Source organism: Parus major, chromosome 2 (assembly GCF_001522545.3).
Source record: "Parus major isolate Abel chromosome 2, Parus_major1.1, whole genome shotgun sequence".
Lineage (NCBI taxonomy): Eukaryota > Metazoa > Chordata > Aves > Passeriformes > Paridae > Parus > Parus major.
In genome coordinates this window covers 129803029-129826497 of record NC_031769.1, presented here as the reverse complement: position 1 = coordinate 129826497, position 23469 = coordinate 129803029, and the positions used below count along the sequence as shown (strand labels likewise).

At 35.9% G+C, this 23469-nt stretch overlaps 1 protein-coding gene across 10 annotated transcripts in view; it reads right to left on the bottom strand.

Moving 5' to 3' along the window:
- The window catches only part of VPS13B (vacuolar protein sorting 13 homolog B), a 422306-nt gene that overhangs the window by 168375 nt on the left and 230462 nt on the right, over positions 1-23469 (bottom strand). For all 10 annotated transcript variants that reach the window (XM_015617450.2, XM_015617453.2, XM_015617455.2 and 7 more), the window contains 6 exons: positions 21927-22139; positions 13947-14118; positions 13403-13517; positions 10675-10816; positions 8534-8942; positions 3133-3244 (listed from right to left, as the gene is read on the bottom strand). In XM_015617450.2, coding sequence (XP_015472936.1) covers positions 3133-3244; positions 8534-8942; positions 10675-10816; positions 13403-13517; positions 13947-14118; positions 21927-22139 — 1163 coding nt within the window. The remainder of the gene's footprint in view (positions 1-3132; positions 3245-8533; positions 8943-10674; positions 10817-13402; positions 13518-13946; positions 14119-21926; positions 22140-23469) is intronic.

Sequence of the window (23469 nt, the reverse complement as noted above, 5' to 3'; positions counted from 1 at the left end):
AGATGGAGTCACTTCAGCCTACAGGCCAAAAGTGATCTTGTTTATTCAGTATGACCTGCAGCTGTAGCAAACCTACCTTTCATGCACTGGCATGCTACTAATGACATATGAGTACATTCAGCTTTTCATGTATAAATTTATGCGACAAATTCAAAAGATGTTTGGAAATACTATTCAGCCCCTAGCTTTGAAAATGTTTCTCAGCCTTTCCTAAAAGAACAGTTTCTAAATGAGAAGCAAAAATTCTTCTTTCTCATGAAGCACTACAAAAGTGACACTAATTGCATGTGGTTGTAGCTCAGGCCTAAACAGAAGACTGTTTAAAGCAAAGTGACACCACAAATTAAGTTTGTATCCCCACTCCAGAAACACTGTAAAGACAGTGGTTCAGACAACAAATTATTTCTTTTATTCTATTAAAAGCAGCAGCATCAAATTAGAGAAGAGAGGTTGGAAAAAGACAGTAGATGACATGGTGGTATTAGAATACTGCAGATGCTAATTCTTCAGTAACCTACAGGCTTCTGTAATTTATATTTTTAAAGTCTCTTACACTGGATATAGTACTACTTGTATCTCTGTTAATATTTACTAAGAAATCTTTCACCTAGGTACATGAGCTACACATTGTGTGGGTTTGCTCATTTTACTACTCAATTTTTAAGCATTCTGTACTAGCTCCAGGTTTTTCATCTAGTACCATGTACCATGGGCATGTTAAAAAAGGCAAATACTTTGTAAGAACTCTCATATTTGGAGAAACAAATACTAACATTAGACCAAATATCATATATTAATATATCCCACTGTTTTGTGTTTTTATCTTGTATACAGACTGTATGTCCTGCTCAACATTACAAAACCCTTTGTATTATTTTATTTAAAAAACAATTGAAAAATGGTGAAATTAACTTCACTTAGAACTCCAGTCTAACAGCAGAGACTGCCATGTAAGACAATGGAGATATCTCCAACCATGCTTCTGTAAGTACACTTTGCTCTAGATCAAAGAATTTGTAGTAAGAAAACGGATCTAATTCAACCCCAAAAAGGAATCTTAATATTTTTAATTTAGAAAGTATTAATTTTTATTCTTTGAAAACCTTGAAACTTGCTTAAACAGATTAAGATAGTCACCTTCCCAAAACCAAAATATAACCAACTACCAACTTCAATACTGTCCTATAAAACACTACAGAGTAACTCGATGCTCTGCTCTGATACGTCTTAGAAACAGTAAAGCCAGTATAACTGGATGATTAAAGAAGGAAAGGGAAGCCCAAATAATTTGACAGATGATAAGAAATTAGGGGAGTGGTCATTGAAGCTGAGGAAATCACTTAAAATGTCAGAAAACTCAGAAAAAAACATAGGAAGCATGTCCTTTGTGAGATTGGTCACAAAATGCCAACAGCAGTCAGATGAGGGACGTCTCTGACCCAGTGCTTATTTCTACCTTATTCACCGGGTGTCATGATTTATAAAGGAGGACTGGAGCATATTGTAATTGCATTAAAACTATGAAAATCAAATATGCACTGCATAAATCTTGTCTGGAACATTTATGTATATAAGACCCACAGGACCATAATGCAAAATAGCATCAGAGTCTTTAAGTAAAGGAGCGATTTGAAAAGCACTGAATTTCAGCATTTCAGGTAAAGCCACATGGGCAAAGATACAGACTCAAAAATGTTAACTAGCATGGCTTCATTGATTTTAGATGCAAATGAGTTGCTTACTCACTGGTTTGTAATGTGCATACAAGGAACATCACACAGTTCCCCTGTAGAGACTGAAACGACCTTACAGAAGCTGGCACTTGTTTTACCATCAGGCATTTTTCTGACAAAGGTTTTTTTGCTGTGAGGAGAGTGGAACCTACATTTGGGTCTCTGACTCTCGAAGCAGGTATCAGATGGGAGTCTCAGACAGAAAGGGTAGAAGCAGGAAGAGCCTGTACAATTATCTGGAAGATCTCTTTTATCTATGAGCACATGGAGAGCTGGATCAGGTCCTGCCACCCAAAGCCACTGCTAGTGCTAGGCTGTAAGACTTCTTCCATGAAAGCTCCAGCATACAAAAGATATAATGCTCATTAAAAAACAAAAGGGAAAAAAAAAAAAAGATAAACTATTATAACCCAACATACAAGAAAAGCCATTAATTTAAATGTTTCCACATGGAAATATGAAGAAAAAGCCTCTCTTACAACTTCTAAGTGATCAGAAGTGAAATTGGAGATATTTCATGGTCTCCTAAAAATCCTAGTCTTGACAAAAGTAAAACTTGCTGTCATTTTCCTAGGCAGTAAATGTTTAACTGCTGGGAAAAGATTTTGATGTTTGTAATTTCTATTGAAGAGCACTATGAAGTAGTTAAAAATATTGCCACATCTGAAAACCAGACCAAGGGGAAGTATAAGACACTTGTTCATCTGTATTTCTGTGACTTTTCTCACTTGGTATTATTTGCAACCCTACTTTCATGTCTGGCAACAGTGCCAACTCTACTAAGGATCATATATTACTTTTATCATGTTGATTACATATGTTCACCAGTTTTGCTGCCTATATATGATTAGTGTGGTTTGCACATACTTAGTGACATAATCCAGAGCATGACATTTTCACAGAAAATGTGTTTACTGGGAAAGAGCTCCTTAGAAGTTTGCATTCCTTTAAGCTTTGATCTACATGACATCAAGAATCCTACAGTTTGAGTATTCATCTACCATTTATATTATTAAGATCTATCTCCTTCTCACTATATGGCTACTGAACTCTTTGGAAGTCACAAAAAATTTCCTTTTCTCTAAGGTGAACTTAGTAGTAGCCAAATAAAAAAAGCCTCTTAAAATGTTCTCATCTGTGAGTTTAAACTTCACAGTGATTTGACATTTAAATTCTGTTATTCATCAGCACTTCACAGCAGAACTTGATTTGTCTAAATGGATTTGAAAGCCCACAAGTGAAGAAAATCAGAAAAACCTGGTTTTGAATATCAAAAGATTGTATGTGAAAAGTATTTTTACAGGCTGCACGTACCCGTTTTATTGATCAATTAAATTCTCCCAGAATGAATTTTTCTGAGACCATATATGAAAAGCCAAACCCCTCCCCTGACACTTACTGATAAATGTCTTTTCTGAGCACAGCTCTACTAAGAGGGTTGTCAGCCTGAGGAGCCATAGAGACAGATCCAATCTTGAGAACCAAAGTGTCTTCTTTAATTGATGGATTAGCTGTAGTTAGGAGAAGAGAAAATATGTGTTTGATTAGAAGTCAAATGCACATAGCAGGAACACTGAAAAGCAATTTCTTTAAAAAATGTACATAAGAATGTTTGCTAAGGATTCAATTTTGCACAGGAGCAGCACAAGATCAATAGCCCTGCTGTGATACATAAAAACAAAACTATTGTAATTTCATTTCCCCAGAGTTCTATCACACCCCTGAATCCTGGTCTGCGACTTCTCATTCTCTCTGACACTTTTTGGTTTTTTTTGGGAGGGGGAGGTTTATTCCAAAATTACCTTAGACATTTTATCACAGATTCTTTGTGATCTGTTTGTTTCTCCAAAAACTATTTGCTGAAATACAAGCATGTATACCACTCTGAATTGTGCACCCTTTTTATTATGGGCCTGTATCTTTAGATGTAAAACCTTACAGGATATCACAGCATAACCATCCTGGTAGCATTTGGAATCGCCTGCAACACACATGAGAAGTTCAAACACAAGGACTGAAACAAGAGAATCTGAAATCTGACACATATACAAAGAACAAGATGTAATACTGGACAGTAAATTTCACATCAGTAACAAAATTATTCCAAGAAGAAAAATCTCTGCTTTCCACTTATCTTCATAATTTTCAAATTTCAGCCACATGTAAAGTTTCTTAGTTTTAAAAGCAGTGGTCATATTAGACAGAAAACCAAAGTTCTGCCCAGAAATAAAACAGCACCATATTTTTTGTAGAAAGCTAACTCTGTCAGCAGACATAGACAAAGCACTTGGATAAAGTTGTGCTCAGAAGACTCCATATTAACTAGGAAACTCTGAAGCACGTGTGATGCAAGTTCAAAGAGTTCATCATCTGAAGGGAAACGGTTCACAGCAACACCTGTGTGAGAGGTAACAAGGATGCAACGATACCACACCTGCTCCCACATCTAAGGAAGTTCTGTAAGGCTCTCGTATGTGAGTTTTGAAAACAAGATTGCAGTAGAAGATAGTTTAAATATTTTACTGAAGTGTGAAATGCTTGGTCTGGTAAGAATCAGCAAAATCTCTAAGTTTAAAAAAATGGTTTCTTCAGACCCAATAATGTCTTGGTGAAAAATACACCATGCTTCACAGCTAAATACATATAAAGACATGTATATTTCTAAATAGATCAAAGAAATCACAGAAATTCTAATATGATATTTTCAAACTATTGTAGGAAATACCCCAGTAAATACGTGGCAAAGTGGGAACACAGGCTCTGATACCCAAGTGTATAAATTTAAAAATCAGATCACACACAATGTTCTATTTAGAAGAACCTCATCACTTACAAAGTAAAGACAAAGCCTTTAGGCCCCCAAAGCAATGAACAAAACTATTTACAAATGGTTTGGTTGCTAGAAATAAAATACAAGAATTAAGCTGATGAAAAGCTCCATTTTTTGACTAAATCTGAACTCATATTTTCAAGAATAAGTTAGGCAGTGTACTAAGTACTAGAATACTGCCACTATACACTTAGGTGTTGGGTATTTCCTTTCCAATACTCACATAAGAAAATGGAATGATGGTATTAAATATACATCTGATTATAACTGCAACTTAATAGGTGGCAGATGCCTTATTCTTGGGAATTATTAAGTGGTTCTTAGTAAAATATACCTTAGGCTAAGAATTTTGTCTCTGACACTTAGCAAAGCAAAATAAACACAGGACTACATATAACAATCTCTATTGGGTTAAGTACTTTAAGAGTTTTTTCCAAGGCTGGGCATGGACCTTTTGTGTACAGTTTACTGTAGGTCAATAAGTAAGTCAATTTTAAATCAGAAAGAATCACAGACATTAATATAATCATCTAGTTTCTAAAAAGTCATATAAATTCATGACATGAATTAAGCATAAAGATGCTGTTCACAATCTCATTTGGTTTTATCCACTCATCTCAGTCATCTTTTTGCTGAGATAAATACATTATGCTCTTTTAATCCTTCCTTTTAAGCCCCCTTGTCTAGTACTTAACATTTTTGATACTTTTCAGCACCCTCTCTACTTTTATCAATACCCAGTTTTACAACAGAAAGCAAATTGGACATGATATTCCAGCATTGACATATGCTGAAGTACAGCTACCTTCCTTATTTCTTTTCCCTCAGTCCTCTGTGATCCTGAAGCTGTTTCCCAGGACAATATCTCCAGTCTTGAAGACCCAGTTTGTGTAAACTGTTTCCTTGATTTATAACTTTAGCTTTAGAAGATTTACTGTATTTTCTACAAGCAGTAGACGTAAGCATGGTAACACAGATGGATGGCCTCAGGAAATTTTTTGCAACATTTGCTGATGATAGCAGCAATGCTTTTAGATTTATTTTCAGGTATTAAACACCAATTTCATTTACTATTCCCAATTGATGACTTTTTGTGGGGTTTTTTTTAGATTCGTGGTTAGCCATTTTTAATTTATTTAACATTTCCACAGAGACAGTACGGGGATGTATTTAAATTAAAAACCATGAGACAAAATGTCAAACTCCATAGAAAAGTCTAAGCTTATCGTATCTTTGCAAACATTTTATCAACTAAGAATTGGAACCACAATGAAGAACGGAAATCAGATGGTTTTTAGAAGTCTAATTTTCCATAAAACCGTATTTATTATCATGTAACAAATATGCAATTTTTTATTAACTGAATCCTGTAATATTTTTCCCTTATGTTCTCCAAGGGAGAACAATAAAACTACCTGTCTTAATTTTATTTGAACATTACACTTTTCATTTTACTAGATAAACCTTCAGCTGTCTAAAATCTGTTCTTGCAAGGTGTGTTAAAAATTAGCCTCAGAAGACCGAGATCCCTGAGCACAACTTGCTTAGCCTGACTGATTTGAAACTTTAATCTTAAGTGAGGAGGATGTTACAGACCATATGTCATGACAGACTTCAAAGTAGAGTCATGCTCATGTGACAAGAATATATCACTTCTACAAATGCAAGATATACATTTATTCAATGTGCTGCCTTTTCTTTTTCACTATCAACAAATTTATCATGTCTTTTACAGTGATTCCTGATATTTTGCTCCTAGTATGTACAAAAGAGTTGCTGTTGTCCTCAAACAGACAGATGTGATTTTTTTTCTGTCTTTACAACTTCTTACCAGTTTTTTGCTATTTACAATTTTTACTTACAGTCTTCTGCTATGCAGTAGTTCTTGTTCCTACTTGTTATCTATTGTTTTCATATATTTAGTTACCTTCATTTCATCCCTGAGTAAGTGTGGACTGTTAGCCAGAGCTTGAAACACCATCTGATGTATTAACAAGTGAAACTCAGAGAAAGCAGCATTGCTTATTGCCAAGGATAGAATGCTGCCCATAAATGTACCACAAAAATAAATGTTAATTGGTGCTGCTGCAAAAGCCATGCAACTAAAATACTATAAAATTGTGTGGGTGTAGTCATGCATGCATGTATGCAAATTCCTCAATAGAAGAAATATGATTTTGATTATTTCAGTGTTTGTCTACCACAGTTCATTGTGGAAGTTGGAAGTTAACAACAGATTTGTTTTCTGTTTTGTTTTTTTTAACTATACATGTAAAGTCACAATTACTCATAGAGTTGGGGAGAAGGATAGTTTTTGTAGCTATCAGAATGCACAGGGTATGAACAGCAGACAACTGACTAGAAGAGAAACTAAAATAATTTTTCTGCTTTTACTGCAGTGATCACAAATTGAAACACGCAATTTACTGGACTGAAAATCTCTCCTAGTCAATAAATGATAAATGAGTATCTTATGGATGCATAGCTCCAGAAGACACAACACTCTCCTGACCTAACAGAACAGAGATGTGGGTCTTATTCAACTCTTGCTCCTTATTGTTTCTAATTCCTTCTGTTCTTGAAGACAATAAGCAGGAGAAGAGAAGCAATTTATTTCATGTTCATAAACAAATGAGACTTTGGGAAAATATGGGGTGAAAGAAAAAAATGAAAGAACAGTACCAATTTTCATAGTGATGCTATTTCAGAATTTTCCAATGGAAGAGTGTAGCTGGTTTTCTTATTAATTAGGATAATCTTTAGCATTTTGCTTTAAAAGTACACAGTTTTTCTTCCTACATTGACTGCTTAACCATGGCAATTCTGTTCCTTGCAGGCGTTCTTAAGCAAGAAACAGTAAAAAGATCTGGTTTTATAATTTCTTTTTAATGAACTATACAGCTACAGAGCTACAAAAACATAGTTTTACAAAAGATTTCCTTGACAGCATGCCCTAGAACTCCCTTCCAACTAGAATCATAATTCTTTCTTGCCAAGACAGCTAGTCTAATTTTATCTTCCTGTGTTTTCAGCAATCCCAGTTGGAAAATTGTAGAGGATGCTGGCAAAAAAATGATCTATGTAAATTCTCACTGTGTGCATTTCTTGTTATTAGGTTATGAGAAAAATCTAAAGACTATACTCTTAGGATTATACTATGTGTTGTACTTAATGGTAAAAAAAGTGCTCCATACCTACAGAACTTGTGTAAATGTATCATGATACTAGTAAAACACTACTTTCTTATAGTCTCTAGAAGAATTGTGAGAATTGAATGTACTATTAGCTGTTACATGGTCTAATTTTAACATCAGCATCTCTATTCATATATAAAGATTGTAAAAGGGATGGAAATATATTTTTACCTACAAGGGGAAAACAAGATCTTAGAGAAGAAGTATTATCCAACGATCAAATAGCTATTTATGAACACCTTACCCAAACCCTGTAAATACCTGAAAACCCCTTGCGCAAGAGAGCTGGAATAGCTTCAACTAGAATGCTAAACTGCATCATCTGTTGGGCATCATCCACAAGGTACATTTTAATAATATTTTCCAAACTAAACTATATACTTACTTTGCTTTTTTCCAGGTGTCAATGTCCACAAGAGCTAAGGTTCCCTGATTACACTCCACTGCTGGAACAGTGTCTATGGAACACTGCACTGATACCAGTGTAATGAAAACTGACACAGCATCACCACTGCAGAACTGGGTTAAGTTCTCTTTCCATAATTTTTGACCAGTCTTTATAATCACATTTTAAATGCAGACTCCATAGGTACCAAAGTATGGATCAAATAAATAGCTAAAGGAAATTTTGAGCAAATGTGCAGAGAAGTAGCATGAATATTAGACGATAGTTCTAACTCTGACTGTTAAAACTGAAGCAATTGTCAGTGATTTAACTAGAAGTATTTGTCTACAATACTGAATAGCAAAAAAATCTCTAATATAAAACACTGTACCTTCTGCAATATGATGATCTTCCTCGTTTTTAGGAAAGAAGACTCTTATTACTCCTGTGTTGATATAAATCAGAGGCAAGTTGCGGGAAGTCAGAGCATGAGTCCTCATTGGCTGGCCTGGTGACTTCCTTTTCTCCTTTTGACTCCTTGGCAACCTGGCTTGAAAAATGCTTGCAATTGCATTTAGCAAAGGAAAAGAGAGAACCACATCAAAGGCCTGAGCCGAGAGAAGGATCTCATGGAGAAAATGAGGAGAACCATCAGTGTGACCTTCTGACAGCTTATGGAATGTTCTTCGTTCGTTTCTTGATATCAGTTTGTGCCGGACATTTTTTGTCACAGCTTTGGTATAAGTGAGAGAAAGAAATCCATGTTGCTGGTGTGAACCATCTAAAAGTTTTGCAGTTGTCTGTTTCAAGGAAAAATAAATAAATCAACTGCTGCAAAAATCTACACGTAACATTCATTTTTTTACCATATTTCTTGTTATTTAGGATTCTATATTTTTAGTAGCTTTCTACAGCAAAAAAAACCCAAAACACCTTTCATTTTTTGTATGCACAGCTTTTCCATACTTCTCTGCATTGGGTCATCTAAAACTATGAATTTCTGAATATGTTTTTCATTTCTAATTACTTATGTTTCATGAAACTCACATCTAATCAGTAAAAAAACCAAAACATTTATTTAAGCAACTAAATTTACCAAATCTTTCTGATATCTTTTAATACAGTTATATAGTTTGATTCCTCCTTCATTTAAAACATTTGTAGATCCCACTCCCCTTGCATTGTTTCTTCTGTAGGTGCAGACACCACAGCTGTTAAAATACCACTCGGGTGCTAAGATAGCTTCACCACATCCCAACAGGGTGTATAAACCACCCAAAGACACCTAAATAAGTATTGAACTGGTCTTGCCTCATCATCTCATAGTATTTAATGAAAATAGCTGTGCCACATGCTAAAGCACATCATTTCATTATACATTGCATTGTACTTTTAAAATAGCAGATCCCTTTACTTAAGACAGATTTGTCTTGCGAAAGGTGACAATTTAATGCTTAGCTCCCACAAGATGTATAGGACAGTTTCCATATTACCTTTGAAAGTTTTCTAGTCATTGCTAAAAATGCAAAATTGTAAACAACATTATTTTAACAATGTAATAAATATGTTGACAGAATTCTTGCAAGATTATTTAAATATTAGCTTTCATCATGTAAGCACAAATGAAAGCAACTATATTTTGCAAGTAGTTATGTCTTTCAGCATGTTAAATTTGATAGAAATCAATTTAATATAATTTAAACATTGTTAGCAGAAGAACAAAATCTCTTTCTTAAATAAACACGATATGTAGTTAAAATGGTAGAGAACTGAAAGCTTTAAAAATTAAATTAATTAAAACAAACTGGTAAATTAATTTACTATAAAAACTGAAACAAACAGAATAAGAGAAAGTATTCCAAATCAGTTTTCATGATGAAAATAAATCAGATCATCCAGAACTTTCACTAACATAAAATAATTCCATAGACCCACAGATAAAGAGGCCAATGTCATAACACAGTTCTTCAAGGATAAAGAGAGAAGAAGAAAATGGCTAAAATATCTCACACTGAGATATTCTGAATCAGCAAGGAATCTTCCAAGCTTTTAAAAGAAAGACTCAAATATGGAATTATTAATTGTTGCATTATCATAATTAGAGAAACAATTTTATAAGGCTGCATAATGATATACTGCAGTAATACCAAGTACTTAAATCCCTAAGTAGATATCAGAATTACACTAAAAAATGCAGCATTTTCCACTGGCTTTTATATATTTGGCTTTCAAACGTACTGGTGTGCTCACTTCTAATAAAAATGAATCCCACTGACTTCAGTGGTGTGTTGTTATGTACAAGGCTGTGAACCATCACCCCTTGTTCCCTTATCTACTAAAAAATGGCAACTATTACTAAAGGATAAAACAGAAATAACACAAGTTATATAATTAATATAAGCAAGAAATATATTCTGTACAAAAAAAAATATATAAATTAGATGACATATTAATTTAAGGGTTTTTCTTCTTTTTTTGCTGGCATTTATTAGTGAAAGTTCTGCATTCAAAATTTTAAAAAAAGATTCTTACAGAGGGAAAGAAGCCAGAGAAGTTGCTGAAAGGATCCTGCTTGCTGATAGGTCGAACCAACAAGGTACGTCTGTTCAGCTTGTCAGTACAGGAAAGGAACACACCTCCATATTCCCCCAGAGACCAAGAATCTTCCCCAAGGCTTGAGGTAATGAATGAGGCATGGAAGATAGGAAGAAACAAAAAAGAAACAAAAATAGTTGCTATAAGCAAAAAGAAAAATTGTTTACATTTAGCTTGCATGTTTCGCTGTAACTTCAAGATAAACCTATGCCCTAACTTCAAGATAAACCTTTTCCTAAAAAGGCTGAAATTCAATCAGATCAAATGAAAAAGGAGATTAAAAAAGGTAACTGCAAAATTTTATGTGAAAGGACAACCTACAGCAAGCAGTCAAGACAAATGAGAATAAAAGTAAAATCCTGCATGTAGAAAAGAGACTTACCCTGGATTTTCAGCAGACAGCCTTAACAGAACAAGGAGGAGAAAGATTACAAGAACAAAGATACCGTGAATGTAAAGCTGTACTCATATGTTACAAAATCAGTACTATTTAGAAAGAAATATCTTTTAAGTGTTAAAATGTGCCTTGTATTACAGTTCTTGTAATCATTCTTTTTAACATACAGGAGAACAAAGTAAAGTAATTTGCTTAAGAAGAGTTATTCAAGAAAGCACCTTAGTTTACTACACAAATCTCACCAAAAGTTTTTCTCTGCATTGTAGAAAAATTCCTTCAAAATGTCCTGACTGCCAGTCTCCCCCTGGCCTGGAAGACAGAAAGTTCACCTTGTCTATTCTCTGCTTTTGGTTTTAGTCCACAGAGTACACACAGGAAAGGTACTCCAAATAGATTAGAAACTGTAAATGAGAACAGTGACAATTTGGCAAGTGGAGTAAGTTTTGAATTTGTTGGGGTTTTTAAACTTTGTTTTCCGCAAAGTTTGTTAAGAGGAGCTGGCTACTGGGATTTCACAGAATCATAGAATATCTTGGGTTGGAAGGGACCCACAAGGATCAAGTCCAACTCCCAGCCCTGCTCAACATCATCCCCAAGAGTCACACCATGTGCCCAAGAGGATTGTCCAAATGCTTCTTCAACCCCATCAGGCTGATGCTGTGATCACTTCCCTGGAGAGCTGTTCCAGTGCCCAACCAGCCTCAGGGTGAAGAAGATTTTTCTGATATCCAACCTAAACCTTCCCTGATACAACTTCAGGCCATTCCCTTGGGTCTTGACACTGGTCACCAGTGAGAGGGACCACTCCTCTTCCCCTCATGAGGAAGCTGTAGACAGTAATGAGGTCTCTCCTCTCAGGGTCCTCTACTCAGACCAAGTAACCTCAGACCCTGCTCACATGGCTTCCCTTCAAGGCCCTTCACCTTCTTTGTTGCCCTCCTTTGGATGCTCTCTAGTACTTTAACTTTCTTATACTGTAGTGCCCAAAACTGCACACAACATTCAAGGTGAGGCTGCCCCAGTGCAGAGCAGAGCAGGACAATCCCCTCTCTTGCCCAGCTGGTGATGTTGTGCCTGATGCATCCCAGGACATACTCCACACTCCTGCATTGTGACAGGATTTTAAAACATTTTTTTTTAAAAAAAAAAAACCTATAAATTTTAATTAGCAAATATTATATATACAAACAATAACTACATTTGTAACTTGGGCAAAAAGACATGGAAAGAATTTTAAGACAGCTCATCAGGAATAAAATCATAAAGAAATGATGGTAACCTTGCTAAATTGATACAAAATCTCCTTCCTATTGTACATAAGGAACAATAAGCATTCAATAAGACCTTGCAGACATTGGTTCCCAAGTCAAAATGATTTTTGCTCCTAAATATTTTAGTTATTTTCAATAATAAGCTTTTAACTACGTTTTTCCTCTCAAGGAGTAACAAACTGTTCTATTTTCTCTTAATCCCTTAATTCATAATGGAATTTGTTGATCTGTTATGGCAAATGTCACCCTCTCTGATCAAAGACTAGAAGGTTCTCTCTCTGTCAAGGCTGGTGAGTTAATGGCCAACACAAACTAGAAGATGGCACATGCAGTCTGTCTACAGAGCCGTGTGCCTGGGTGTGAAGTGACACAGTCATGTTGGTGTAGCATACACAGACAGCAGGACTTGTGAAGTGGAAAGGCAGACTAAGCCTAGCTACCAGCCCTGAATACACATGGTATTGGTGATGTACTGCTTGGGATTAATTACTGAGGTTTTACTCAGGTGTTTGCACAACACTGTGCCATGTGACACAACAGAGATCACCAGCTTAGCTCTCTTCATCACAAATTTAACTCCTGCTTTACCACAGCAACAGATGTTTCTGAAAACCTGTGTTGTTTCTCTTTAACATGTAAGAGTAACATAGCATAAATCATTAAATAATGGTACATCATGACACATCGTGAACCAATATTTCAGGAATTTCCCATTCTAAAGTTAAGCTAAATTGAATTATTTTGGTCTAATGGATCAAGAAAGCAGTAAGTGTGAAAAAAACACTGTCTAAAATTTGCAATGATTTCTATGTTTCTTTGGAATTAGATCTAATTCTGAGGAAACAGAATCATGTTTTTTATTACTTAAAAGGTTAAAATCATTTAAATCAAATTGAATATCTACCTTAAATTAAGAATTAAGAAGAAAAAACCCCAAAACATCACCTGCCTTTATCTTTCAGCCTGAAATTAAAGCATCTCAACTCACAGGAATTACCTGTTTCTGTAATGGTCAATATTGAAGCTTTCTATTTTACATTTGATTTTGGTATAGACGTCCTGCATATCCACTGAGGCACTGAGATCCTCTAATTCACTGACAATACAGACTTCTGCAATAGTCAAAGAAAATAAAAATTATTAGTTATTAATCTGAAACTTGAAGGATTTTAAGCAAGAAATATATCTGAGACACCACACTTCATAAATAGGATGATGCTACTTCTACTCAGAATTTTCTCATAAAGCACTTTTCAAGTGTCACGCGAGAATCCAAACCTCTTTATACAAACATATTGTGAAACACATATATGGGGTTTCCAGTTTAGGTATTTATAGCATAATTCCTAGGGGAAAAAATGAAAAAAAAAATAAAAAAATCACCAATGCTGTTATTTAAAATACAGCTCCAACCCATTACTTCTGTGTTATAGTGTTCAGTAATGTTGATACAAGCTCTGAATAGCTAATAGTGTCCTGTAAAATAGGCTGTGCTGATTGCAATTTAGACCAGTATGTTAGGCAGAAAAAATGCAGAATACCTGTGCCATTATTTCTAGGATCAGGAGCAAACAATTTTACAGTAATTTTTGGCAACATCCACTGCATCCATAGGCTGACACGTCCACTTGAGACTCCAATATTACTTGTTGTTTGTTCCAATGTAATGGAGTCTGAGAATGGAGAATCATCACCACCCTGAAGAGAATCACCCTATGAAACAAAACCAATAGCTGTGGAAAAAATAAGTATTCACCAAAAAAAAAAATAAAAATTATTCACCACTTCTGGGTTTTTTTCCTCTCTCAACTGATATGGATGCACAAACTACAATACAGAAATACAGATTCCCAAATATTATATTTGAATTAAGCCATTCAAAACACCAGGAAAAGATAAACAAAATATTTTTCCATTTTCTTTGATAGAGATAACAGACTTTGGCTAGGACTAAATGGTAAAACTGTAGGGGTTTATGACAGGTTTCCTTGGCATAGCACACTTGCCTTATTCCTTATTAACTCTACACTATGGAAACACTATCATGCATTTAAAATAAAGGCTAATAGGAATATCTGGAGATGAAATAGAAAAAGGGATATGAAGGTTTGCCCATATCTGAAAGGCAAAGGAAGGGACCCTGGAAGTACCAAATGGAGAGCCACCCAATAAGGCTATAATACCTACACTATGTACACTCTGCATTTGGGTTATTTCTTTCCCACTTGTATGTGCTTCCCTGTGATTTATTGGAAAAAAGATTTCAGAAAATATTAGCTTTTTGTAAGAATTGGAAATATTTTATTTGCCACTTCCTAAATACCTCTGTTGTTTAAAAAAAAGATTGTCACTTGTAATATTCTTAAATGAAAGGCTGACCAATGAGCTTGTAGAAGCTTGTGTGCCATCAACAATCTCTGTTCCTTCCCTAAAATTTTAAGGCCACAACAAAAACGACACAAAGATTAATGTTTTTAGGAGAAGATGATGACAAATGAAAGTTATACTGGAAATTCTGTTATGTGGGCTTATTACAGCAATGCAGTTCTGAGTATTTACCAGCCAAAGGACCTCATCCTGCTCTTTTTCTGGATCTTCCAGATAGGGAAAGAAAGATGCAAACATATAACTGCTCATCAGCCCCCAGTGTTTACAGCCTATTAAATTGAATGCAAGGGACACATAAGTCACTAATGTCATCCAGAAGCTACTGAATATTCAGGAGCATCTCTGCTTGTAACTCAACCATGTGTTGCAAGTTTTCTTTATTCAAGCACAAAGAAAGGAAAAAGGTTTAGTCACTTTGATCCACTAAAACCAAGTTGTTTCTAAGATTAACAAACCAATAAACACCCGAAGTCTTATCTTTCATTGAAGGTTTGTGGGATCAGGCATTGTAAATTATGATGAACAACATATTTGAGATTTATCTAATTAAAAGCCAAGATTATTTCTATGCAAGACACCCCAGAAGGCAGATCTACACAGTAAGCTGTACAACTATTGAAACCAGTTTAACTTGTCAGACAAGATTCAGAATGCACTCATTTCAACTTCAGATGTCCAGGAAAGATTGTTTTCAGAAGCAAAATTAAAATCTGACAGTACTTGCCTCATTCTGCAGTCCAAGGCTGGAATATGCAAGTATGGAAGTTCTGTTACCAATCTATTTTCTGGATGGGTAGGACCTAGCCCAAACCTAATGACATAGCTCATATGGAAGCATTTATGTTGACAAATCACATTTTCATTCAACTCAGGCCTGCAATTTAATTATAGGTTTTCTAAACTATAAGAGAACACAGAGAGAAACAGCAAAGGTACTTTATCTGCATGTAATAACCTTTACCCCTGAAAAGCTCAGTGACACCACAATTGAGAAGAAACCATCTACGTTGTCAATAGCTGACACAGAGAACTTAGCATTCCAGATACTCATTTGTATGAGGAAGGGAAAGCTTGTGCAACTAACCAATATGTGTTTCTAGAAAATAACACCTAAACATGAGGCTACAATTCCTGGACCAGCTCAACAGATCTAATATGAAGTGTTGCAATGAAAGTTATGATCAGTTCACCTTCAATCATCTGTAGTGACAATGGCTTTGTGTTAATCAAAATGCATGAAAGAAAACACGTATATTTCTATTTCTTTTTATATTTCTTATCTAAGGCATTATTGCTCACAGCTCTGAACAGATTAACTGGAGAGCCATAGGTGACCATCTTTTGAAAAACTGTTAGATTCCGGAGGTCCAAAAAGCATTTGCTCCGTATCACGTTCTAAGTGAGCTAACTTCCTTACACAATCCCACCTGAAATCTCTCTCCAAGTCACAGATTTAGCATGACCCTCTTGCTTTTAGTGTTTTGTTTACTTGTCCTCTTCTGTTTTATTCTTACTCTATCTGCAAATTTAATTATTAAACACAGCAGGGCCTGTCTCCTGCTATGTATCTAATAATATTTAATGCCTACCACAGCAGGACATCTCATTGGAGAAACCTCAAATAGCTCATTTCACTATGATGTATCTAACTCCCAAATCAGAGTTCAAAACAAGTGTGGTAGAACCTGCTAAATAACATGCTCAGGGCAGAGGTTAACTCCTTTCTCACAAACTGTGACTTGTATTTCCTATTTGCTTCTTGAGCAAAATCCTTCCTGCCTCTTGCTTTTTTTGTCCAGATTCCCATCTCTTAACATTATTTGCTAACCACGTCCTTCCAAGATATTTCCTACTGTCTCCACAAAGAACTCTACTCTCTCCAGTGTCACTTAATTATCCTATGAGGCAGCACTGACAGTGACATGAGAGTAAATATCTTTTCAACACTGTAAACAAAATTCAGTTTTCTTCAAGGATGCCAGCGCCTGTCCTTGGAATGAAAAGGTATGGGGAAAGCAACCTTGGAGAGTGTCAGGCCTGCAAGGTCCCCAGCATCAGAAAGGATGTAAGCAGAGCAGTCACTTCTCCAGTGCTAACCAGTGTTAGACCTTATTGCTTCTCCTGAAATGGCAGGCTCCAGTAAAAAGACAGTGACATAACCCAGCCATTTTGCTGTCCTCAACTATTCCTGTCAACCCTCTGCAAACACTAGCCTGCCTCCTTTCAACTACCCTGCTCACCTGAAAAGCAATGAAAGGTAGGAGTGAAAAATGGATCCTTCCAAAACCACAATGCTTTGAGAATCCTATCTCCCATTTTAAAGAGTCTGTATTTGCATAGTCCTCATTCTCTGAGGACATCAGAGAAGTCTCAACCTATTTCATGACTTGAGATTTCATGCCATGAGAATGGCATTAGCTCTGATCCTTTCAATTTCTGACAATAAATTCCTTTCTATTTGTTTCTTTTGTATAGCATCCATACAGCCCCTTTGACACTCTGTCTTTTTCAATAACTTCCCACACCTTTGTAATTTGCTTTTGAATGATTGCCCTAAAAGATGATGCTTCAGTGTTGGAGTTTCACTGTGTCTGAGATGACCCTTCTCATCAAACCTCACATGCTCCAAAAGGATGAGAGAGTCAACAGTACTTTGGGCAGATCCCTTCAGCCGGGCAGATCTGAAGGAAGGAGCCAGCCAAAGAGAATTTCCTTGTGCTGAGATCTTCAGATGGATTTTGCAAAGTACCAAGAAATAAAAGCCAGTACATGTTTATTTACAGTTCAAGCCAATGTTCTTGACAATGCTGATGCTCTGTGGACCCATTTGTGGCTCTCTATCCCTTGCATTCTATAAAAAGTAAATTTTTTTATTTTCTTTTTTAATCTGAAGAATTTTTCAACTTCTGTTTGTACTATAAACACTCTTCATTTTGCCAAACTGTAACTTACAAACTGTGATGGAATGGATGGGAATGAGAGACGGTCTCCTTCTCATATTCAAGGACCCCACCCCCTGTCTACAACATGTTCCAAAATGGATTTTGAATGAAAATCAACTTTGTTCTAAAATTTTGGCAGGTCTCTGCATTTCTGATAGTTGAAAAAGAAGAAAACAATAGCTGATTAAACTTAAAGGGGTACACTTGACAGCAAATATGTATTGCCACCATGGTAATTTCTGAATTTTATAACTGGGTTCTTTTCTTTCTGTAATTTAATGTTTTCAGCTGTTTCATGCATTTTTTAGGGCTTTTTTTTCCACAGAGCTATTTTTATTTAGTGGTTTGAGTACAAAGATAACTTTACTCTGAAGAAAAGTCACGCTGTAATTTTCCCACACTTCTTCAGGATTATTTTTCTGAAGATATTAAATTATGTACAATGCCTATCAGAGAATCATGCAGTTGATAATTTTGGCACAAGGTTACTTAAACAGTATTTGTGAGATTACTGAAGAATTGCATTTACCCTAAAGTTACAGATACCGACCCAGACGTATCATTAGAAACTGGACCCATAATTTCCAGGGTTTGGAATTCCTTCTACCACAGAGCCTGAAAATCCTACCAAGGGCCTTAACTCACTTGGGCTTCATCTCACCCTACAATTCTGTACTTGGGCTACTGCATTCCCACCAGTATTCCGGGTCACTTGCCCATACTCCCCCTTGGACTGGCAGCAGCTCAGTGTAGCTAAAACTGGGTTTGGCTGTGGCGGTCAGCAATGATCTCTTGATGGCAGTCATGGCAGCTGCAGGGCTTGTCAAAGACATCCCCAGCTGCTCAACACCCTGGCCCTGTCAGAGGTGACACGATGCTGCCTCTGCCTACTTCAGTGCTTTAACTTCAACATACTACCTACATTTCTTTTTGCAATGAAACCGTGTAAACAGTTGAATTGGCTCATTCCCTTTGTCAGTGGCAGATGCTCCTCTGAAGGCATGTTAATAACATGTTGTATGACTGTCCTTTGGGAGGCAAAAAAATGGAAGTGATTGCATTTCTTCTTAGCCTTCTGTTCATGGTACTGTAACCGCAACCATTAGGCAGAGTCAAAGGGCCTGAAAAACTGATGGTCTGCAGTAGCTGACATTTTTTATTTTTAACCCGCAAATAAGCTCAAATTCACAGTAATTCTTTGCAGTAAAAAACTAATAAACTGAAGTGAGAAGAAAGACTGTGCTCTTGTTTCTCATGAAGTTGCAATTTTAATTTTGGATTTTCAGCACCCAGCATGTTATTGTTAAATATGTTTATGCATTACTTCTCTGCTCCGTTTCCAGATCTACTGAAAAATCAAGCCAGAGTCAGAAACCCTGAACTATTTTCCCACAACTTCTCATGCCAAGTCCTAAAATACACAATTTAATTCTTTTACCAATTGTTGCAAATTGACCAATATACTGAGTTTATTTTCTTACCAGAATTTATCTTTGTTCATCAGGAAGATCCAAACATACGAGGCCTTCATCCTTGGCCTGCGTAAAGCTCAGGGATGATCACAGTTTGGCCACACTAATGCTATGCCTTATCAAAATAACTTCTACGTTCTTGCTCAATCACTAAGTTTCCCCAAGGACTAAACACTTCTACCACTGTTTGTACTTAGGTAAACAGTAACAAGTGGCCTGTTGTAGTCTGTACTACCTTACCTTTTCCAAGGCAGGGATGGTAAAAATGATTAACTGTTTCCAGCCTCCAGTATTTAAGCCTCTCATTCATGCTTCCCTGTCCTACCACCACTCAGGCTAAAAGTCAGCATGACTAGGTAGCTTTATCCACATCAGACCGTGCTGCTCACATCAAGTTGTCAGCAAGAAAAGAATTAGACACAGCTTAAAATATAAATCATTCACAAATCACATAAACAAATTACCTTTTTTTTTTTTTTTTTGCTATTTGATACAAATAGTTGTGCAAGTTTACTTTCTTCTTTTATAGCTAGCCTGTTGCAGCTGAAAGAAGCTTTAAAAATAATCATGTGTCTTCAACACAGCAAAACACAGTAACTATTAAATCTCTAAACTTAAAAAATCCCATAGATATAGCAGAAAAGCTGTTTTTGTTTGTCAGATTTCAAGATTTCAAGGTTCAGAACTACAGAAATATATAAACAAAATACAGAGTCTGATAAAAAACAAACTTCTGTAAAATTTCCCAAGTCAAACCTACAGAAATATATATTATTATTTAATCACTCAATTCTAATATTGTTTCTTGTTCACTAATTCACTACATTTCATTTAGAAAATTTAGAATTTTTAGGAGAAGCAACTTTCTAGCTAGTGTATAACATCTGTTGAGAATTCAAAGAAGATTAAATAAATGATGAAGAACACTTTATAAAAGCATAGGATATGAACACTGAACTTTGACCCGTCTTACCAAAACAATCTTGGCAACATATGGATTAAAACAATTACCAAATAGTTTCAATTAATGCCCTAAGTACAACATGTATTCCAAACACTGCTGTCTCTATAGATGATCAAAACCAAATTGTTATTTATAAAGCTGGTGGTCTCCTGACAGTAATAAGAAATTAATTTGATGTGAGGGATAAACCACTATTTTTGTGACCATATTGTTTTCTTAATATTATTGCTTACCTTCAGTTCTGTATCCAAAGCAGTATTTTTCACAATTGAAATCATGCACACATAGATATACACCAAAACCAAGGCTATTCAAATAATCTAGAAACATTTTAGTGAAACAACTTAAGAACTGAAACTCTAGCTCAAACACTTTTTAATGTCAGCTGCCTCTTTGGTGGGTGTGGGGGGGTGTGTATATGATGCATATAAAAATTAGGCACTAGCAATCATCATCTCATTTTCTCCAAACTTGGGAATTAATATAAATGATACACAGGGCTAAACCAATCCTGGCCAAATGTTGAATATGTATTGCACTCAGAATCCCAATTATTTTATCACTGCCTATGTTCCAGAACTGTTCTAGGAGATGTCCCTAAAGTTGATGAGGTTATCCTGAGACTAAAAGCCAGTCATCCACATTCTCTCTCTCTCATTCTAGTCTCTCCACATTCTAATAGAGTTATGTTAAAAACAAAGCACTGCATACATGTGACACCTTGGTATACCTTCAATTCATCTGATGCATTTCTGGCACTCAGCACAAACAAGGTCAACTCACTATTTTAACTTGTGAACCTGACAAGGGCACTAAGAAAACCACAAATACTATGCCTGCACAGTTGCACAGCTTCCTGGGACCACCCATTCTACTCTATACCAGTTACCTGTGACTTATGGCTAATGATACTCATTGGTGAAGTTTAACATGGCATTCATGCTGATAAAAGAATTAGCCTGCTTTCCTCAGGATGGCACAGGACTCCTCCCCCTGCCTCCAACATTTTACAGTCTCAGGTAAATACAGACATTATGATCAGGTACCAGATTGCTCCAGGCAGTTACACGGTGTTGTAAATTAAGGAAGCAGAAATACATAAATCTCAGATCTGAAGATGCATACCCAAATGCTTATGTGAAAGAGCTACAAAAGTACTCTGAGACATGGACAGCTGAGACAGGGGAATGGACTGAGCTCCAGGAGTTCAGTTCATAGATGGCAGTGGTTCAACAGTGGCTGGAAGGAGGTGGGGTGAGCACACAGCTGGGTACAATGCCAACCTTGGAAGCCTTCACAGCCCAGTACCTCTCCTAGTTGCCAATGCAATCTACACACAGCAGCTCTCTACTGAGCCAGGCATCAGAGTGACTGGCTGACTACTTGGAACGGCTCACGAGCAGCACAGGTATCCCAGGTATTTTCAAAACAACACTTACTATTCTACTAATTCTGGACTTAAAAAACAGCTTCTTGACTGGAACACACTAACCACAGCTTTATGACATGAGATAATATGCATTCACTTCAAAGAGAAACAGTACAAAAAACAATAAATATAGGTGCAATACATCAATGGGTCTCTTTTGTTCCACCCAAGTAATAAAGTATTCTTCATTAATTTACTGGGGCAAAGCTACTTTCCACCTGGACTCTACTACTCTTTTTGATTTTTCTGATTCTTCCTTGACTGCACACCACTACTTTTTGTAGGTAAGAACTCACACAACACATTTTTTTATGAAATGAAAATACCTCTGTAGTAGTTCCAATGTCAGCAGATGGACTGTATGTGCTGGTATCTGGTGGAATGGTACCAATGCTACTTTTAACTGGAGAACTAGGAGGAGCAGGCCCTGTCATAGTTTCAGTATAGACAGAAGATACAGACTGATATAGAACTCCTTTCCTCTGAATTTTATTCCAAACTTTACTTGTGATCTCAGCCAGTTCGTACAGAAGCTGCACCTAAAGGAAAAAATAAAAATTTTAGCATGAAGCTTTTCTTAATGAGGTGAAGAAAAAATCAGCAAAGTCCTCCACTGAGACTTATAATATAGCAGAACTGAACTCCTCACCATTTATAATGCTCTAAGAAGCAGCTACATTGCAAATAAAGTAATTAGTATCAGTTACAGAATGGTGACTTTGATAAAAATTACCTGTGCTTTGTGTAAACATGTGATACATAGCTCAAAAACATAAGCAATAACATGGTCTTGTGAAACTTTTACTAACATAAATTTCAACAAGCAAAAGTAATTTATCATATATTTCCTCTGTATAGATATGGTCTCTAGGAAAAGGCAAATGCAAACTTCACAAAATATTAACAATGCAAAATTAATCATTCAGATTGTATTAAAATATTGATCCCATGCAGCATGTGAAACTCATCTAGCTTTGGAAGAACACTCACGACCAAACTCAAAAGTCTCCTGGCATATGTCATTCCAATATTCAGAAACACACTGTTTAACTTGCACATTGTTTGACTCAGTTCTAAGATATTTACACAAGTTTTTGTAAATAGGCATTAATCATGGAATTTGTATGACAACATATTGGAACATACTGTATAAAAAAAGGTCAGTGAAAACTGAAAATAATATATAAGCAGATTCACAGCTGGATACCATACCCAACTTGCCATTATAAAAAATTGGAATTCTCATATTTATAAGAACTTTAAGCCTCAGGACACTTCTGCTCTACAAAGCTGGCTTCTTATGTGGGCAGAACAGATGCAGAAAAACACTGCTGTCAATCTATATTTGATATAAAACAGTGCTTGATTTTGTGCGTGAGAATGTGTGATGAAGTCTCCAAGTAAATGGTGCAGTCCTTTCTCAAGAGGTGAAATGCTGAAATTTTATAAAAACCTTCTTAATTCATCTTGGATTTGCTTTTGAAGTTTCAAGGTTTACACAGAGCAGGTCATATAATCTTTTGACAGAATTTTCCTTAGAGGAGATAAACTTCACAGTACATTTTCTTCCTTCATACACAGAGCAATCTACAGCCAAACAACTCTGGCTGTGATGAAAAGCTCTTTCAGTTATGCTCTAAAAGTATTTTGCGTCTGTAGCACTCTGATAGGCACTGGCAATCTTTAAATTACTAAATTCAAATTTCTATGTTTTCCCAAGTCTTTTCCATGTAGTGCAGGAAGCCCAACTAATGTCCTAATGTAACTAACTAATGTAATGTCCACCCAATTGATTGACTAATATAACATAAACTGGTGTTGACACTTTGCTGGCAAAAGTATCTCTAGAAATTTAATAGGACACAGGCA